Here is a 17004-nt window from a genome sequence, read left to right on the forward strand (position 1 = left end):
CAGAAGACCCAGGTTCAAACCCCACTTACTACCATCGTGTCCCTGAGCAGGACACTTAACCCTGAGTGTCTCCAGGGGGGGACTGTCCCTGTAACTACTGGTTGTAAGTCGCTCTGGATAAGGGCGTCTGGTAAATGCCATGAATGTAAATGTAAATGTTACCCACTAGGCCACTAGCACCCTGGTAATTCCACTGTAATTGCGGAGCTGCGTGATCAATTCATGTCACCTCCTGCTTCACTGTGCTGCAGCGGGCGAACAAAGTGATGCATGCGGCCGTCGCAACACGTAATTACAAACATATCCAATCAATCCAACACACACACACACACACACACAGAGCAGTGCGGCTTTTGTGTTCCTGATAAACTTTACTAAATGAATTAGTCACACGTTTCCTGTTTCCTGCACTGATCATCTCTTTAAACCAATCACAGTGTGGCGTTGGGCCAGGGTCTCTAATAAAGTGTCCGGCGTCAGCAGGTATTATCCACGGCTCTCGGGCCGCTCCTCCTCTCAGCCTTTATTCCCCGGTGATCGTTCCGGACGCGTCCGCAGAAGCCGTTCCCTGGTGTTGGCGTGACGACTGGGATTCGTCACCGTCTCCCCGAATTACCGTCTGGACGCCGCACCGCCGGCCAATCCATTTGGCGGGAACGAGGGACGGCACCTCTTTCAATTATGGCGACCTTCGGAGAGCGCGGTGCTGCTGGGCTCCTGGGGGACGCGGGGACGCGACGCTGCGCCTCTTATTTAGCGCCCCTGGCTGGGGGTGATTTAGTGGCCGCCACTGGAGCGGGGGGCCGCGGCGCCGGCCCACACCCCCGGCACATGACGGATGGAGCGGATGCGGTTCCCGCGGCTGAAGAAAGGCCCGGTTGGATGTGCATGTTGTGTGTGTGTGTGTGTGTGTGTGTCCGGCTGAATCTTTTTCCATGGACCCTTTTCATGTCTGAAGTTCAGGGGTCCCTGACCTCTGCTGCCCCAGGGTCACCGCCGTAGCCCCTGGCGATGCCAGTGAATGGGGACGAGGGGCCGCCGTGGTATTTTGGCCCCGGGCCCTGTTAAAGGGCCGCTAGAACCCACTTCAGAGTGACCACGGAACTCGACTTCTGCCAGTCAAAGGCTCCTCTTCAGAGCGGCGGACCGTCCCAGACAGAGCGCCGTTCAGCTGCCCCCCATTCACGTGCGGCCCCGATTGGCACCGTGAAGGGTGGCGGCTGAAGGCCCTTTCAGCCAAATTAGCCACGCACTCTTTGTCCGCCTTCAAAGCCGCAGAAGGAGCGAGGAATGTTGGGAATCCCGGGAAGCCATTATCCGCAGACCCCGGACCTCGCCGCCACTCGGCCCCCTCGTTCGAGGGCCTTTCTTCCACGGACCCTGTCAAGCTGAAGTGTTCCGGGGCCCTCAGGGTTCTCAACCTTTGTCCGTCTGGCCCTTGGCTTTGGATGCGCGGCCCGGAGGTGCAGGTGGATAAAGCGGCTGGGACGGGTGTGCGAGGGTCGCCATTGTGCGCCGCGGGGAGCAGATGCCCGTCCAGTCGTCCCGATTTCACTCCGGAGCCTCTTCTTCTTCGCCATTAAAACTACAATCAGCGGCTCTCGACGGAGGGGCATTTTTACCCCACTTCATATAGCCATGCCAAGATTACCCATCATGCCTCACTGCACCGGATCTATTGACTGCATTGTCTCATGTGGAGTTTGGCAGCATAATGGAACATAAAAACAGAGACGTCCCTCGCCGCACTTATCGTGTGTCACATGTGCGAATGGCTCAGTTTTGACGACGGCCGCACCCTCGGGTCCCCCAATTCGGAACGTATCTGCGGCGCGGCACAAAGCGCCGCTGCATAATTCATTTCCCCCGCGCCGCCCTGCGCTCTTACAGCCGAGCGGCGCGGAATAAAGGCGCTCATTAAAATGTTAAAGAGCGCGCTGGACGGATCCCAGGCCTCTGCGACAGCGCTGCTGGGCATCAGCCAGCCAGGTGGTCACATGACGGGCTGGTGACGCGATTGGTTGACGTCCCCTGGCTCCTCTCGAGCTGCCTGGCATCAGCACCCTTGACCTGTAAGTGACCGCGCCGTTGTTCTCGAACGCTGCGCTGTGCACTTCTCTACGTTGTGGGCGCCCTGCGGGTGCCCTTATCCAGAGCGACTTACAACGTGCTTCCACGTTACCATGGATGAAGTGACCAGTTCTGGTTCACTAGGACCCCCAACTATGAATACAATCTTTTTATTCACTCTGTTGTAGATTCTGTACACAAGTTCGACAATAAGAAAGTTACAAGTTCATCTAAATATTCTCTAAAGAGGAAGGTCTTGAGCTGCCGTGTGAAGGTGCTCAGTGACTGAGCTGGAAGTTCATTCCACCACCGAGGGGCCAAGACGGAGAAGAGTCTAGATGAGCGTCTTCCTTTTACCTTCAGAGATGGGGGGGACCAGGCGAGCAGTACTGGAGGCTCAGAGTATACCAGGTGCATATAATAAGGTATAATAAGGGTATATAATAAAGTATTAATTATCCGGTTGCCCCTGACACCGGGGGGATTAGCGGTCGAAAGCGGCGCCTGTTGTCTGGAGGGAAGTCGTACTGGGAGCAGCGTGGCGGTGCTGGGTGTGTCTCCTCCATTCGAACACTGATGTGGGTGTCGAGGTGAAACAGTGAAGCAGTGAAAGCGCCCCGGGAGCAGTGTGTGGGGATGGTACATTGCCCAGTGGCACCTTGGGATACGAACCTGCAGCCCTATGGCTACAAGTCTGCTACCTCACCCGTTTAGCACCATTAATGTAGGCGCGTCACCTGGCCAGACACACCTGTGTATTTGTGTGTGTGTGTGTGTGTGTGTGTGTGTGTGTGTGTGTGTGTGTGTGTGTATATCGTGCAGCATGGACAGCGGGTGTGTTTTACACTGGCATCAGCATCGAGACCATCGGTGGATAAACTGTTCTGGGGTCAGTGGGTGAACTGATGGGTGGTAGTTTCCTAGCGGGTAACACACTCGCCTATGAACCAGAAGACCCAGATTCAAACCCCACTTACTACCATCGTGTCCCTGGGCAAGACACTTAACCCTGAGTGTCTCCAGGGGGGGACTGTCCCTGTAACTACTGATTGTAAGTCGCTCTGGATAAGGGCGTCTGATAAATGCTGTAAATGTAAAATGTAAATGTAAATGACTGATTGGGATATTATGTATGCTGGTCTGTGGCTGGAGAATGGGTTTTAGATCAGTGTGTGTGTGTCTCCATACTTCTTGAACGTCCGTATGCTCCTGCTGACCCACAGTAACACTGCAGTTTACTCCAGCAGCAGTGCACTGACCTGGATACACACACACACACACACACACACACACACACACAAACACACACTTGGAGCTGTGTAAGAGGCAGTGAAGGGAGGCAGTAAACCTGCCCTCTGATTAGTGATACTGCCTGTAGGCACTCTCATGTGGGACATTAATATTTCACTGTACTACACACACACACACACACACACATACGCATAAACAACAAAATGCACAGACCTACACACACACACACACACACACACATGCATACACTCCACCAGTACTAGAGGACTTGTAAACAGCTGCAGGGCCAGTTGAATTAAACTTCCAATGCTATTTGTGTCAGCACACCTGCACACACACACACACACACACACACACACACACACATTCATTCACTCAGAGACATAAACAGAAAGTCTCAGTCAGGCTGATGCAGGCCTGTGTTTGTATGAATAATAAATGCTGGAGGCTGTGGCATCAGGTATCATGGCTGATTGATATGTGTGTGTGTGTGTGTGTGTGTGTGTGTGTGTGTGTGTGTATGTGGGTGGAGTGAGTCTCTGTCTGTCTGTCTGTGTGTGTGTGTTGAAATGAACAGGTCAGCAGAGCCTCTGATTCAGAGACAGAACCTGTGTGATGGAGCCTGTGGGTGTTGAGACAAAAAAAAAATAAAAAATCTTCTGCAGTTTTGGCAGAGCAGGAAGGGGAGGAGCATGGGAGGAGCAAGGAGGAGCATGCAGGAGCAGAGGAGGAGCAGGGGAAGAGCATGGGAGGAGCAAGGAGGAGCATGCAGGGGCAGAGGAGGAGCAAGGAGGAGCATGGGAGGAGCAAGGAGGAGCATGCAGGGGCAGAGGAGGAGCAGGGGAGGAGCAAGGAGGAGCATGCAGGGGCAGAGGAGGAGCAAGGAGGAGCATGCAGGAGCAGGGGAGAAGCATGTCAGGGCCAGAGGGGGCATGGCTACTTCCTGATGGTGGGAATATGGAACCTCAGTGATAGTTGAACCACTCGTGTAGAGACAGTTTCTGTGAGCAGCAGAACAACCAGGGCGCTAGAAGCTAAAAAACTAGCCTGACAACCAGAAAAGCACAAAGTCCCAGGTTCAAACCCCACTTACTAACATCGTGTCCCTGAGCAGGACACTGAACCCTGAGTGTCTCCAGGGGGGGACTGTCCCTGTAACTACTGACTGTAAGTGGGCGGAGCTAAAGTTCCCCGCTTTTCCGTGGGGGAAAGTTTCACAGCGTCTTTTACTGCATGAAATGTTTTGTTTGCTTCGCGGCATAAATTGTAAGAAACGATGCTGTTATCATCTTCGTGCTAAACCCTGCCAGGACTAATGGAAATCTCCGCGCCGGGCGTAAGAGGATTTGAGCGGGCGGCAGAGGAGCTGAATTAAACCGCCTGTCATCACTTCAGGAGCGCCTCTCCGGAACGCCGACGTCCCTCATATTGTCCGCCAGTCAGGCTTACTGTGCGCCGCCACAGCGTCACCTGTACCTCCACGTCCCTTTGATATGTCCTCCGTCGCCGCGACACGCGACACTTCAAAAGCGGGCGGCTGCGGCGCCGATTACCGACGAGGCGGCGACAAATTAAACCTCCCAGCTCCGACCTGCAAATAGAGCTGCTGCTGCTGCTGCTGACGAGGGCCTGAGAGTGTGTGCGTGTGTGTGTGTGAGAGTGTGTGTGTGTGTGTGTGTGTGTGTGTGAGAGTGTGTGTGTGTGTGAGTGTGTGTGAGAGTGTGTGTGTGAGAGAGAGTATGTGTGTGTGTGTGTTTGTGTGAGAGAGTGTGTGTGTTTGTGTGTGTGAGTGTGTGTGTGCGCGAGTATGTGTGTGTGTGCGAGAGTGTGTGTGTGTGTGTGTGTGTGACGCGCGCGGGTGTGTGTGTGTGTGCGCGCGTGCGTGTGGGTGTGTGTGTGTCTGTGTGTGCGCGCGGGTGTGTCTGTGTGTGTGCGCGCGCGTGTGTGTGTGTGTGCGCGGGTGTGTGTGTGTGTGTGTGCGCGCGTGTGTGTGTGTGCGCGCGCGCGCTTGTGTGTGTGCGTGTGTGCGCGCGGGTGTGTGCGTTGTGAGCGCGCGTGCGTGTGTGTGTGTGTGTGTGCGCGCGTGCTTGTGTGTGTGTGTGTGTGCGCGCGGGTGTGTCTGTGTGTGCGCGCGCGTCTGTGTGTGTGTGCGCGAGTGCGTGTGTGTGTCATGTGTGTGCGCGCGCGTGTGTGTGTGTGTATGTGTGAATGTGTGTGTCGGGCCCAGATAAGCGGAGATGGAGAGTGACAGAATGCTGCTGTTAGCTGCCAGCACCTCTCGGTTCGGAGCGCGACGGTGTTTCTCTGTTAACGACTCACGTTGCCGCCGCACGGAGGAAGGTGGAGGAACGGACGGATGGCCGGAGAGGAAGAGGGAGATGAGGAGGAGGAAGAAGGGGCGGAGTCTGGTGGACAGGGGTGGGGTTCTCGCGATTAAAGTCAATCGGTCAGCACCCGCTGGTGGCCTAGCGGCTGAGGAGGCGGCCCCGTAATCAGAAGGTTGCCAGTTCGAATCCCAGTCCGCCAATGTGCCTGTCATGGCTGCCCACTGCTCACAGTGCACACAGTGAATGTGTCCTCTGCATTTAAACATCACCCATGATGTTTAAATGCAGAGGACACATTCACTGTGTGCATTGTGCTGCTGTGTATCACAATGACAATCACTTCACTTAAAAAAAAAAAAAAAAACATCCTTGTCTCTTCTCACCAACCAAACAGACAGTTAAAGCTCAGGGGTGTGGTTAAATCAGACTAATCTAAGGGGTGGAGCCATCAGTCCTACACTATGATGTAGTGAGGAGAACGCTTCATTCACAGAACAATGACACCAGAGAAGGTGTGTGTGGGTCTGGTGTGGGAAAGACACACACACACACACACTTCATCAATGGCCTTGCTGACCTGGAATGGCGGTGCAGTGTTTTCCCTGGCTCCCTCCTTCCACAGCATCAAAGCCAGGAGTCTCTCCGGTCACCATATGTCCAGCAGCCAGGACCCCGGAGTCTTCACAGGTGTGAGTGCCTGATCCCAGATCTCCCTTTCGGTCGCGTGTTCTCCTCTCCTCCTCCTCCTCCTCCTCCTACATGGAGGCCGAGATGCTCCACTGCTCCTGGACGCTGTGGCTGCTTCCTGAAGATCTTTCCTGAAAGCAGGAATAATTGGTTTATTATCGGGTAATAATAATAGTGGGTATTAGTGGGTATTTCTCACTTCTCTGCCACTTTTTCTACAATAAATAAGCTCCATTTGAATGGTCTCATGATAAAGTGGAGGCACCCACATCACCTGCTCACCTGCACTGATCATTAGTGAAGGTGATGGTCATTGTGAACACGGTGCACACAGTGAAATGTGTCCTCTGCATTTAATCCGTCACACTGTGTGAGCAGTGGGCGGCCATGACAGGTGCCCGGGAGCAGTGTGTGAGGACGGTGCTTTGCTCAGTGGCACCTCAGTGGCACGTTGGCGGATCGGGATTCGAACCGGCAACCTGAATCTGCCTCGATGCCATGAAGATTAAAAATCGATTATATCACAATGACGCTGCTCGGTGGTGTTCTGGTTAAAAGGTAGTCCCAGTAGTGACTGTAGCGGCCTGATCTGCGTACAGCGGTAGGAGTTCCACCTCGTCCACACGGAAGTCCCAAGTGTGTTTATAATGGTAATCGAATCAAGTCGTGAGACCGGTGAAGGGTCCCACCTCTACTTAAAGCATGCTGGGATTAAAGCATGCTGGGATTAAAGCATGCTGGGAAGTCGGAAGAGAGACTAGCAGCTGCTGATGTTTGCTGGTGAAGCACTCTGGCCTGTTCCTGTGAGGAGCGGCGGATTCCTTCCGGAAATGAGAGTGGTGCGAGAGACGGACAGGACAGGAGAGGAGACGTTATCAGTTTGGATGAATGCTCGGACTCCGGTTTTCTCAATCTAACACCACGCTGGAGAGAGAAGCTGGAACAATGGCGTGTGAGAAGAGGGTGTGAAGAAACTCAGATTAAAGTGGTGAAGAGTAACCAAGACGGGAGAGACGTGCAGCAGAGGAGGGGAGAGGAGTGTGGTGTGTTGGTGACGGGGTGCAGGTTCTGGTGATGTGTGTGTGTGTTTATTAGTGTAGGGGTGCATGTTCTGATGATGTGTGTGTGTGTGTGTGTGTGTGTGTGTGTGTGTGTGTGTATTGGTATCGGGGTGCAGGTTCTGGTGAGTGTGTGTGTGTGTGTATTTTTCCGGCTCCTGGTCCCACCAGCAGTGAGATGGAGGCCTTAATTAAAATCCAGCTGTGCAGATGGACTAATTGTCCTTATGAAAGGCGTGGGAGGGGAGGGGGCGTGTCCCTGCGAATCTGATTAGTCCCCAGTAAGGCGGGGTTCCGCAGGGCAGCCGCAGCGGCGCCAACAGGAGCCTTTTCACCCGCTGGCCTGTAAATGCGGCCCGCCTTGTCACCGCCACCCACTGCTGAGTCACATTTGTTGACAGACTAATCCCCTCATTTACCTACGTTCGGTTCCGCCGTAAACAGAGACGAGCGTTCCGCCGCCATCGCCGCCAGGTCTCGCTCGTGTGTTTGTTTTGCTGTCGGCACATCTGCTCGGAGGTGCGGCGTCTGCATGTTATCTGCTCACGCTGAGGTCCCCCTTCACGCTGCCAAGCCACCGCCGTCCACAGAAGCTCTGTCCACCAGGTCCAGACTGGGGACTCCTCGGTTCCCGCCATTTTCTTCTCCCCCTCAGAGATGCGAGATCATGCAGATGATCTAAAAATCCAATGAAGAACGTTCCGTACACATTTCATCAGTGCGCTGAAGATCCATGTCCACTGTTAAATATAAGATGCACGTAAAAATAATGAGAGGAGAGTGAAAGGGACGGGGGACGTGGCCAGGAGAAGAGGCCGTTTCCATGGCGTCGGGGCAGAACTGGCCCAGCGCGAGGAAGCCGAGCGGCGCCCACGGTTTTCACACCAGACCCGGCTCCTCTCCCCCTCGCACCTTCTGTTTACCGTCAGATCAGGCGAAATATGGAAATGTGCGGTCAGCAGCTTGCAGCGAGACGCCCCAACGCATCCAGAGCCGGGAGACGGAACCAAAGGCGCATGGGACACCGACTCCCCTTCTGAGGGGCCCGCCGTCCAGCTAATCGGCCCCATTTTCCTGCTTTCAGATGTCCTCCTGAAGGAATTCCACACTTGGCGCCGGTTGCCGTGCCGACAGCGAGCGCTTTGATGAGGCAGGAGCGCGGCGAGCTGCGCTGGGACTCGTCGCGCGACACGTCTCCTAATTTGAAGGGAATAAAGAGACTTTTTTTTTGGCGTTCCGCTCGGCCTCGGACGCGTGCAGCCGCGGCCTGCGGCCACCAGGGGGACCCGTGGCCGTCTTCTCTCCTCCCTGCGTCTCCGCAGCAGGCAGATCGCGGAGAGATGACATTTCGTCCTGCACTAATAATCCACCGCAATCCATTTAGGGTTCGGAGGGATGTAATCCGCGTCATTGAGGCGGAACTGAGGCAGATTACGGGGACGTTGGCTCCGTGGATGCGGATGTTGGGTCAATTTATAATAAAGACGTTTGTGACTTTATGTAATGCTCCGATGAATTTATTTCGGAAGCGGAAATGCAGAATTGCAGAATGCAGAAATGCAGAATGCAGAAATGGGGCAGTGGTGGCCTAGTGGTTAAGGAAGCGGCCCCGTAATCAGAAGGTTGCCGGTTTGAATCCCGATCTGCCGAGGTGCCACTGAGCAAAGCACCGTCCCCACACACTGCTCCCCGGGCGCCTGTCATGGCCGCCCACTGCTCACTCAGGGTGATGGGTTAAATGCAGAGGACAAATTTCACTGTGTGCACCGTGTGCTGTGCTGCTGTATATCACGTATCACTTCACTTTGAATTAGAGCTTCCGAAGACCGCGGTGCCGTGTTGAGGTTCCTGTCCGCGCCCTCTGTGCCAGGGTGGAGGGGCGCGATGCCGCCTGGCGCGTGCCCTCCCTGGTGTGTAATTAGCTCAGCTGTCCTCCTGACGTCCGTCCGTCCTCCCCGGAGGCGGGGGCCCGTTTCCGTCCTGGACGGCCCGAACGCTCCGCTGGGGACGTAACCCGATCCGTCCCCTAACGAAGCGGCTCGCCTGATGGCGCGGATTAGATAACCTCCTGCTGAATGAAGCCTGGTCCGGTGTAGAGGACTTTCTAGAACTTTCTTTGCTGGTTCCTATTCCCCCGCTGCACTCTTTTGTTCTCCCCGTCGACCCTGCACAGAGCAAGGTCTCCGGAGGACATGTGTTGTCTGAAGGGACCCTTTGACAGGACCGTGGCCCCGCCGGCTGCCGCTGGATCAGTGTGTGTGTGTGTGTGTGTGTGTGTTGGGGTCAGGGTGGTGAGGACGGTGCAGGTGGGGGGACGTCTGGGTGATGAATATGTGTTGGGGATAATGAAAGTGCAGACGCTGTAAGCTCGGCGCTTGAATTATTGCTCACGCGAGGCAATATGCAGAAGATGAAATGCAGCGCCGGGGTTTGGACATGTTGCTGCAATCTGAGATCATTTCCTGCACAAATCACACCTCATAAATAAGCAGGTGCCCACATCATGCAAGCCACTGCAAGCCATTATTAATTCTGTGTGTGTGTGTGTGTGTGTGTACTTGGTAGATGTTTTGGTTTGGAGTGTGTGTAGACTGGTGCAACTGGCCTCAATGCAAATACACCTGTGAAAGGCCCATTCAGAAATCAGCTGTACACACACGCACACACACACACACACACACACACACACTGGCCCGGAGCATCACTCACTACCTGTCCTAACAGCATCTGTTTTACTTTTGTCCAGATTCGGGTGGATGGTCCCTCCCGTGGTGCATTGCAGTATGAGACGGTGCAGGTGGTGGAGAAGGGGCCGGTCCTGCGGGACATGGCGTTCTCCGCAGATCACCACTTCCTCTACGTGATGTCGGACACGCAGGTGAGTCACCCTGCAGCTGGGCGTGGCTTGGGGAGTCACTTTATGGAATTATAGCTGGAAGAGGGCGGAAAGAGGTGTTTATTAACTACAACACACACACACAGCAGAACAGCTTTTTACATGATGGAATTACTGGCCTGACACTCAGCCAATCACTATAATGGACAGAAGTGGAGCAATAACCATATACCCTTACACACACTCTCACACACCTACACACACCTGCAATGTACAAGCTGCTGAAACACTAAACCAGTCGTGACGTGCCGTTTTCATTTTTCCTTGAAATGTGTCTGCAGTCATGTGACTTCTCATCCACTCGCTGGGGGGCGTGGCCTCTGCAGGCAGTGGTGTGAACGTGTAATGTTGGATGGTTTGAGGACTTACATTTACATTTACAGCATTTATCAGACGCCCTTATCCAGAGCAACTTACAATCAGTAGTTACAGGGACAGTCCCCCCCTGGAGACACTCAGGGTTAAGTTTCTTGCTCAGGGACACAATGGTAGTAAGCAGGATTTGAACCTGGGTCTTCTGGTTCATAGGCGAGTGTGGCTACTACCACCCTGTGGACTTGATTGAGAACCATGTTAGCCATGTTTATTCTGGATGGAAGATGTCCATGATAAAGGGGAAGAAACCAGAGCAACCAGAGGGGGCAGCACTGAGTGCCCCGTGTTCACTGGAGGGCCTATGGGCAGAGAGCGGCCTGAACGATTTTAAGAAAACATCTAATCGTGATTTATTTGACAGAAATTGCAATTTCATGTGCAATATTCACAATACTATTTGTATGACAAGCTGTAGCATAAAAGTACAATGAAATATGAACTATGCTATACTGTGCTATGAGGTGCATACCATGAGTCTGGTGTTCTTGCTCGGTTTTAATGGGCGTGGCTTTAACTTCTGCTTGCGTGCCCAACGCCATGCGGGGACACCAACGCTCCAGACCCTCGCTCACTGACCAACATTGCATGTTTACGCCTACATCTTTCCGCAGCAGCCCTGACATAATCCGATGGAGCGATTTTTAAATCCAATTTATTCAAATCACTACTTTGGTTACAATTCGATAGATTTTTCAGGACAAGCCAGAGAGCTGAAGAGAGAACAAACACTCTCTCTCAATAAATAAGTGCAGGACTTGAGGGCCTGATAACCCTGGAGAGCAGATTATAGTCCATCCTGACACACACAGTATAAAACCTGAGGATGCAAGTTATCAGTGGCGGCCTCTAGCGGTTGAGCCCGTAATCGGAAGGTTGCGGTTCGAAGCCGCCAAGTTGCCATTGAGGTCCCCTTGATGAAAGTACCGTCCCCACACACTGCTCCCCACACACTGTCATGGCTGCCCACTGCTCACCAAGGGTGATGGTTAAATTTTACCCCGATAAACAGGGCTGCAGTACTAACCTGATACCTGCTGTGTAGTTGTTTTTGGCGGCCTGTCTTTTTTTAAGTCTAATCTTTCTGGCGAGCTTCGTTTTTATTAATCTAATTCATGTCCAGACACTTTTTATTCTAGTCACGTTTCTGTCGAGACACAACTGAAAGACATATTTTAGTATAGTTTTTTTTTAGTCATTTCTTCTTTGTCAACAGTATTACATGATTTATTTTGTCATAGTTATGGTCTCTTGACCAGCATTTATCTGAAACATCCGGTATTTTTCACCTGCGGTTTCTTGAGGCTGTAAATATTCATGAACTCCACTGCCTCCTATGGCCAGTGTGTGTGTCATAAAAAAAAAATCATATTCAGATACGGATCGATACTAACAGCAAAGTGCCATTTGGAAGTATTTAGCATTTCCCAACAAGCCTCCAAGTCATCTTAGCAACTCGTCAGTGACATCAACGTCTCTTTCATCAACGTGGACAATTTGTTCTAATTTTTATTTTAAAAATACCAAAACCGTGGAGTAGTGGACACCAAATCACCTACTGACCACATCAAGGACAAAAGTTGGGCGACGACTCAGTCGTAACTGATGACTTTCTTTTAATAGTGTCTGTCGAGGAGCCTCCTATCAAAGATCTAATTACCCTGATGGCCCAGTTGTCACCATACAGGCCTGTTGTCCAAACATCTTGGGATGGGATCTTCTGGGGATCGTAAATAAATTTAGAAGCCATTAAGCAAAGTCCCCATCTGAACGTCCAATCAGGAGCCCCTTCAGGAGATCCTCTACGTCCCGCCCCCTCCTCTGATTGCTCGGTTCCAGCTGCATTAATCTGGTACCCTGATCGTGCAGAAACACCAGGGATCTTCTCCGAGTCTCTGGCCGCTTTCCGTCTGAATCTGTCTGACAGTAATGAGGTTTGTGCGTGGCGAGTCAGTGCTGACGGCGACCGAGGCGTCAACATGAATATTTATAACCGCAGTGTGACAAAACGGCTCTTTTCTATAGGAGCTCAGATCCTCACTGCTGCCTCCAGGGTCTGTTCCTGACCTTGAGCCTTCAACTCCTCATTAACGTCGCTGCGGAACCTCACGGCCCTGTGCTGATACTGGATACCGATACTGAAATGTCGAATAATCGTAGATTTTCTAGTGTTTTTGTGGCAGTGGCGACCTGGACCACCTGACGAGACTCTGAATACTGATCATCCTGAAATTGGTTTCGATTTATACTTGAAAAAGTTGATCTTTATCGATTATCGTCAGGAAAAGTGCATCAAACCCAGACAGGGCTCCTGTGTCAGTAGCTCTGAGTGGAAAAACAGGCGTGTTCAGTTATTGAAAAACCCGACACACACACATCCTCCCTGCGGGGGTCCTGGGGAGAAAACGGAGACGGCGGGTCGATGACAGAGGGGTCCCCCGCTGTTCCCACCGCTGAAACCCAACCACACCGATGGAGCGAGAGAGAGAGAGAGAGAGAGAGAGAGAGAAGAGGGGGAGCATGAAAGAATATCAGGGTGAACAGAAGTGCAGGAAGCACCAGAAGAGGAGGGTGAGGCGGCTGGATCGATGCTGGAGATCATCAGGCCGCGGTGGAGATCCAGACCAAGGACCATCGTTCTCTCGCTATCTCTCAGGGTTAATTTATGACCCCGGTGAGAGAGCGGCAGGGCTACTTTCCTGTATGGTGTGAAAGGCGAGATAAATACATCTTCTGAAGAAGGAGTAAGTGGCGTGGGCACAGATCATTGTGGTCATCGTCACCACTAGGGCTGCTTCTAATGATTATTTTTAATAATCGATCAATCTGTCGGATAAAATAAAAAAAAAAAAATAAAAGCATTCATTTCCAACTCTTTATTCAAAAACAGAACTAAAATCTTTAGGAAATGCATGAACATGTTGCTCCTTGAGCTGTTATAATAATAATACAATTAAATAAAAATGGACCAACGGAAAAAAACACACACACACCTGCCAAATATATAGACTTTTTTAAAAATAAAGTGCCACCTGAGCTGCCAGACCAAAAAATAATTTATAAAAAAATAAAGAACGATACAAATCAGAAGATTTAACAGCATTTGTTTGAATGTCAGAACTTGTTCTCTACACTACACTGCAGACTCACACACTTTTGCAGACAAATAGGTTCACAAACTCTCACACACACACACCCCACACACACACACACACACACACTTACTCTCTCCCACTCCCTTTGTTCAGACACTTCGCATTGCAATGCAGAAATGTGAGCATGTCCACATGCTCCTAGCTCATGTTGCCTGCTGCAGAAAACGGCCGCTCGGATGGCGTTGATGTGGCAGGGATGCGGAGGTAAGAAGTCAGGCGATTGTCATTGTGACAACACTGCAGCACAGCACACGGCGACACGACGAAACGTGTCCTCTGCTTTTAACCGTCACCCAACCATCAGAGTGTGAAAGGGGAGCTCTGTCCCTTTTTGCTCCGCCCTGTCTATGAGGCGGCGAACTCTGCAGGCATCAGACCGAGTATGTTCGTCCAACTAACTCCGCATCGCGCGACACTACGCGTTCTTGTGTTGCCGACTCATTTTTTATCGATTACTTAAACCACACAATCGCATCACTACGATTATCGATGCCTCGATGCATCACATCAGTTTTTTGACATTACGTCACGTTTTGTGAGTGAGACGAGAGTTAAGGCCTCGTTCATGCGGACGTCTAAACCATACGTAACGGTGTCTGCCGTTTCTGCTACGCAGAGCAAATGAAAGCACCCACGCGGGCATTCGGCACCAGCGTCTATTTCTACTGAAATCCCGACAAGCATTAAACAACGTGTGTATGGCGTTCAGACGACCCGGAGCAGCGCTGTACTCGTATCAGGCTCGTATCACGCAGAACGGTCCATGCCTGCGTCGCGACGCGCCGATTACGAGATCCGTTTCAACACCCCTAAAACACGGACTGGAGAACAGCGTAAACTAGCGGTTAAAGTTTCGCTTTCGTCTCGGTTCGGCCTTCGGGGAACTCCTGTCCCGGCATCTGCCACCTCATCAGAGTGGATTAATAAAGACGACCTTTCGTTTCAATTAGAACCTGGCGCTTAACGACAACCAGCGTCTCCACTAATCCCCCGGTGCCACGCGGAGTTTATGAAGCCATTTTACTGGGTTATTATAGTGGCCTACTTTGCTGCAGGCTATTGTCTTCTGATGAAGGAGAAGTGTGTGTGTGTTTGTGTGTGTGTGTCTGAGCTCCACCGGGCGCATTTAGTAAGAAATGTCAACAAACTGGAGCAAAGAAGGTGGAAGTGAAGTCATTTAGGGCGGTTGGGCGGAGGTGTAACGCACGGAGCCGCACGCGAGGGGGGGCGTCGGCTTGAGGGAAAGTGTGGCAGGAGAGCGCAGGTAAGGACGCGTGTGTGTGTGTGCGTCGGTGTGTGTTATTCACCGTGACGGGCCCCTGTGGCAGGATGATGCAGCTCGGCCAGAATTAGTTCTGATATGTTTGTGCTGCTCCTGGGAGCCGCGGCGTCCCAGACAGAATGCAAATCCAGTTAGCGCCGACAGTGGCCGCTTCACAACAGACATAATTGCATTTTCCATCTGTGTCCCCCGGGGGCCTGGCAGGGCTTACCGGGGCCCGCTGGGGCTCGACGTGGCGCCCCCTCCTGCTGCCGTGTGCCTGGTGGTCTCCGCGGTTTGTCACAGTTGTCGTTTTTAGCCGCACTGCTGAAATCCTGTTAATAGACGCGAGGGAGAGAGCCAGCGCTGAAGACGAGGACGAGGACGATGGTGTTCATACGGGTCCGGTTCAGTGTGATTAGAGTCTCTTTAAAACAGATCGCTGTAGGTAATGGATCATTCTGACTGGAGGATAAATGTGTGTTTTATGACCTCGCTGGTGCCAGATGAAAACAATATTGCGCCCGCGGCCGTTCGTCGGGCCGCAGTTTAGAGGAGTAAATGATTCTGGATGGATGTTGATGGATTAAATGGTGTGATGGGGAGGATGCCCATCATTCATCTGCCTCCCGCTCCACTGATCCACCACACCACCCAGTCATACATGTGTGTGTGTGTGTGTGTGTTGTAATGGACACCCATGACTGGCTCACCCGTCAACACACACAGACACACACACATACATAGATTATCACTGGGCCTTTATCTTGTGTTTCCTATCAGTAGGAGCTGCTGATTAGATAGAACCGGAGAGAGACTCAGATCTGAAGTGTGTGAGAGAGAGAGAGAGAGAGAGAGAGAGAGAGAGATTGGAGAGGTTTGGCTGCAGGTAGAGTTGGGTAACTGGCTCTTTTAATTACAGCGGTGGCTCTAAGGAATACCGATGAGTCCAGATAATAAAACTGCGGTCGGATTTAGGGAACAATGAGTTTCACTTACTTTAGTACTGGCTGCCTGGCTGTCGAGGAGCATCCTATGAAAGACCGGAGTCACCAGTGGACAAATAGAGGCGGAGTCACCAGCAGCACAGATAGAAAGTCACCAGTATTGGAGATAGAGGCGGAGTCACCAGCAGTGCAGATAGAAAGTCACCAGTATTGCAGATAGAGGCGGAGTTACCAGCAGCGCAGACAGAAAGTCAACAGCGGTGCAGATAGAGGCAGAGTCACCAGTATTGCAGATACAGGCGGAGTCACCAGCAGTGCAGATAGAAAGTCACCAGCGGTGCAGATAGAGGCGGAGTCACCAGCAGCACAGATAGAAAGTCACCAGTATTACAGATAGAGGCGGAGTCACCAGCAGTGCAGATAGAAAGTCACCAGCGGTGCAGATAGAGGCGGAGTCACCAGTGGAACAAATAGAGGCGGACTTACCAGCAGCACAGACAGAAAGTCAACAGCGGTGCAGATAGAGGTGGAGTCATCAGTATTGCAGATAGAGGCGGAGTCACCAGCAGCGCAGATAGAAAGTCACCAGCAGTGCAGATAGAGGCGGAGTCACCAATATTGCAGATAGAGGTGGAGTCACCAGCAGTGCAGATAGAAAGTCACCAGCGGTGCAGATAGAGGCGGAGTCACCAGTATTGCAGATAGAGGCGGAGTCACAGTGGGGTCACCAGTGGTGCAGATAGAGGTAGAATCACCACCGGAGATAGAGGCGGAGTCACCATCAGAGTCATCAACGGTGCAGATAGTCACAATGTTCTTCTCTGCAGCTGCAGCTCAGGCTCCACCCACCTCCATCAACATCCTCAGGAAGTACTGCAGAACCGTACAGAAATATGTACAGTTGAGATGAGATGCTGCACAGCTTGACTTCTGTTTATTATTACTGTTACTGTTTCAGATTATTGTTATTATTATTCATG

General features: G+C 52.1%; 1 protein-coding gene across 3 annotated transcripts in view; it reads left to right on the forward strand.

The window, feature by feature from the left end:
• The window catches only part of plxna4 (plexin A4), a 123409-nt gene that overhangs the window by 59900 nt on the left and 46505 nt on the right, over positions 1-17004 (forward strand). For all 3 annotated transcript variants that reach the window (XM_028955552.1, XM_028955551.1, XM_028955553.1), the window contains exon 4: positions 10140-10271. In XM_028955552.1, the coding sequence (XP_028811385.1) occupies positions 10140-10271 (132 nt within the window). The remainder of the gene's footprint in view (positions 1-10139; positions 10272-17004) is intronic.

Source organism: Denticeps clupeoides, chromosome 15 (assembly GCF_900700375.1).
Source record: "Denticeps clupeoides chromosome 15, fDenClu1.1, whole genome shotgun sequence".
NCBI lineage: Eukaryota > Metazoa > Chordata > Actinopteri > Clupeiformes > Denticipitidae > Denticeps > Denticeps clupeoides.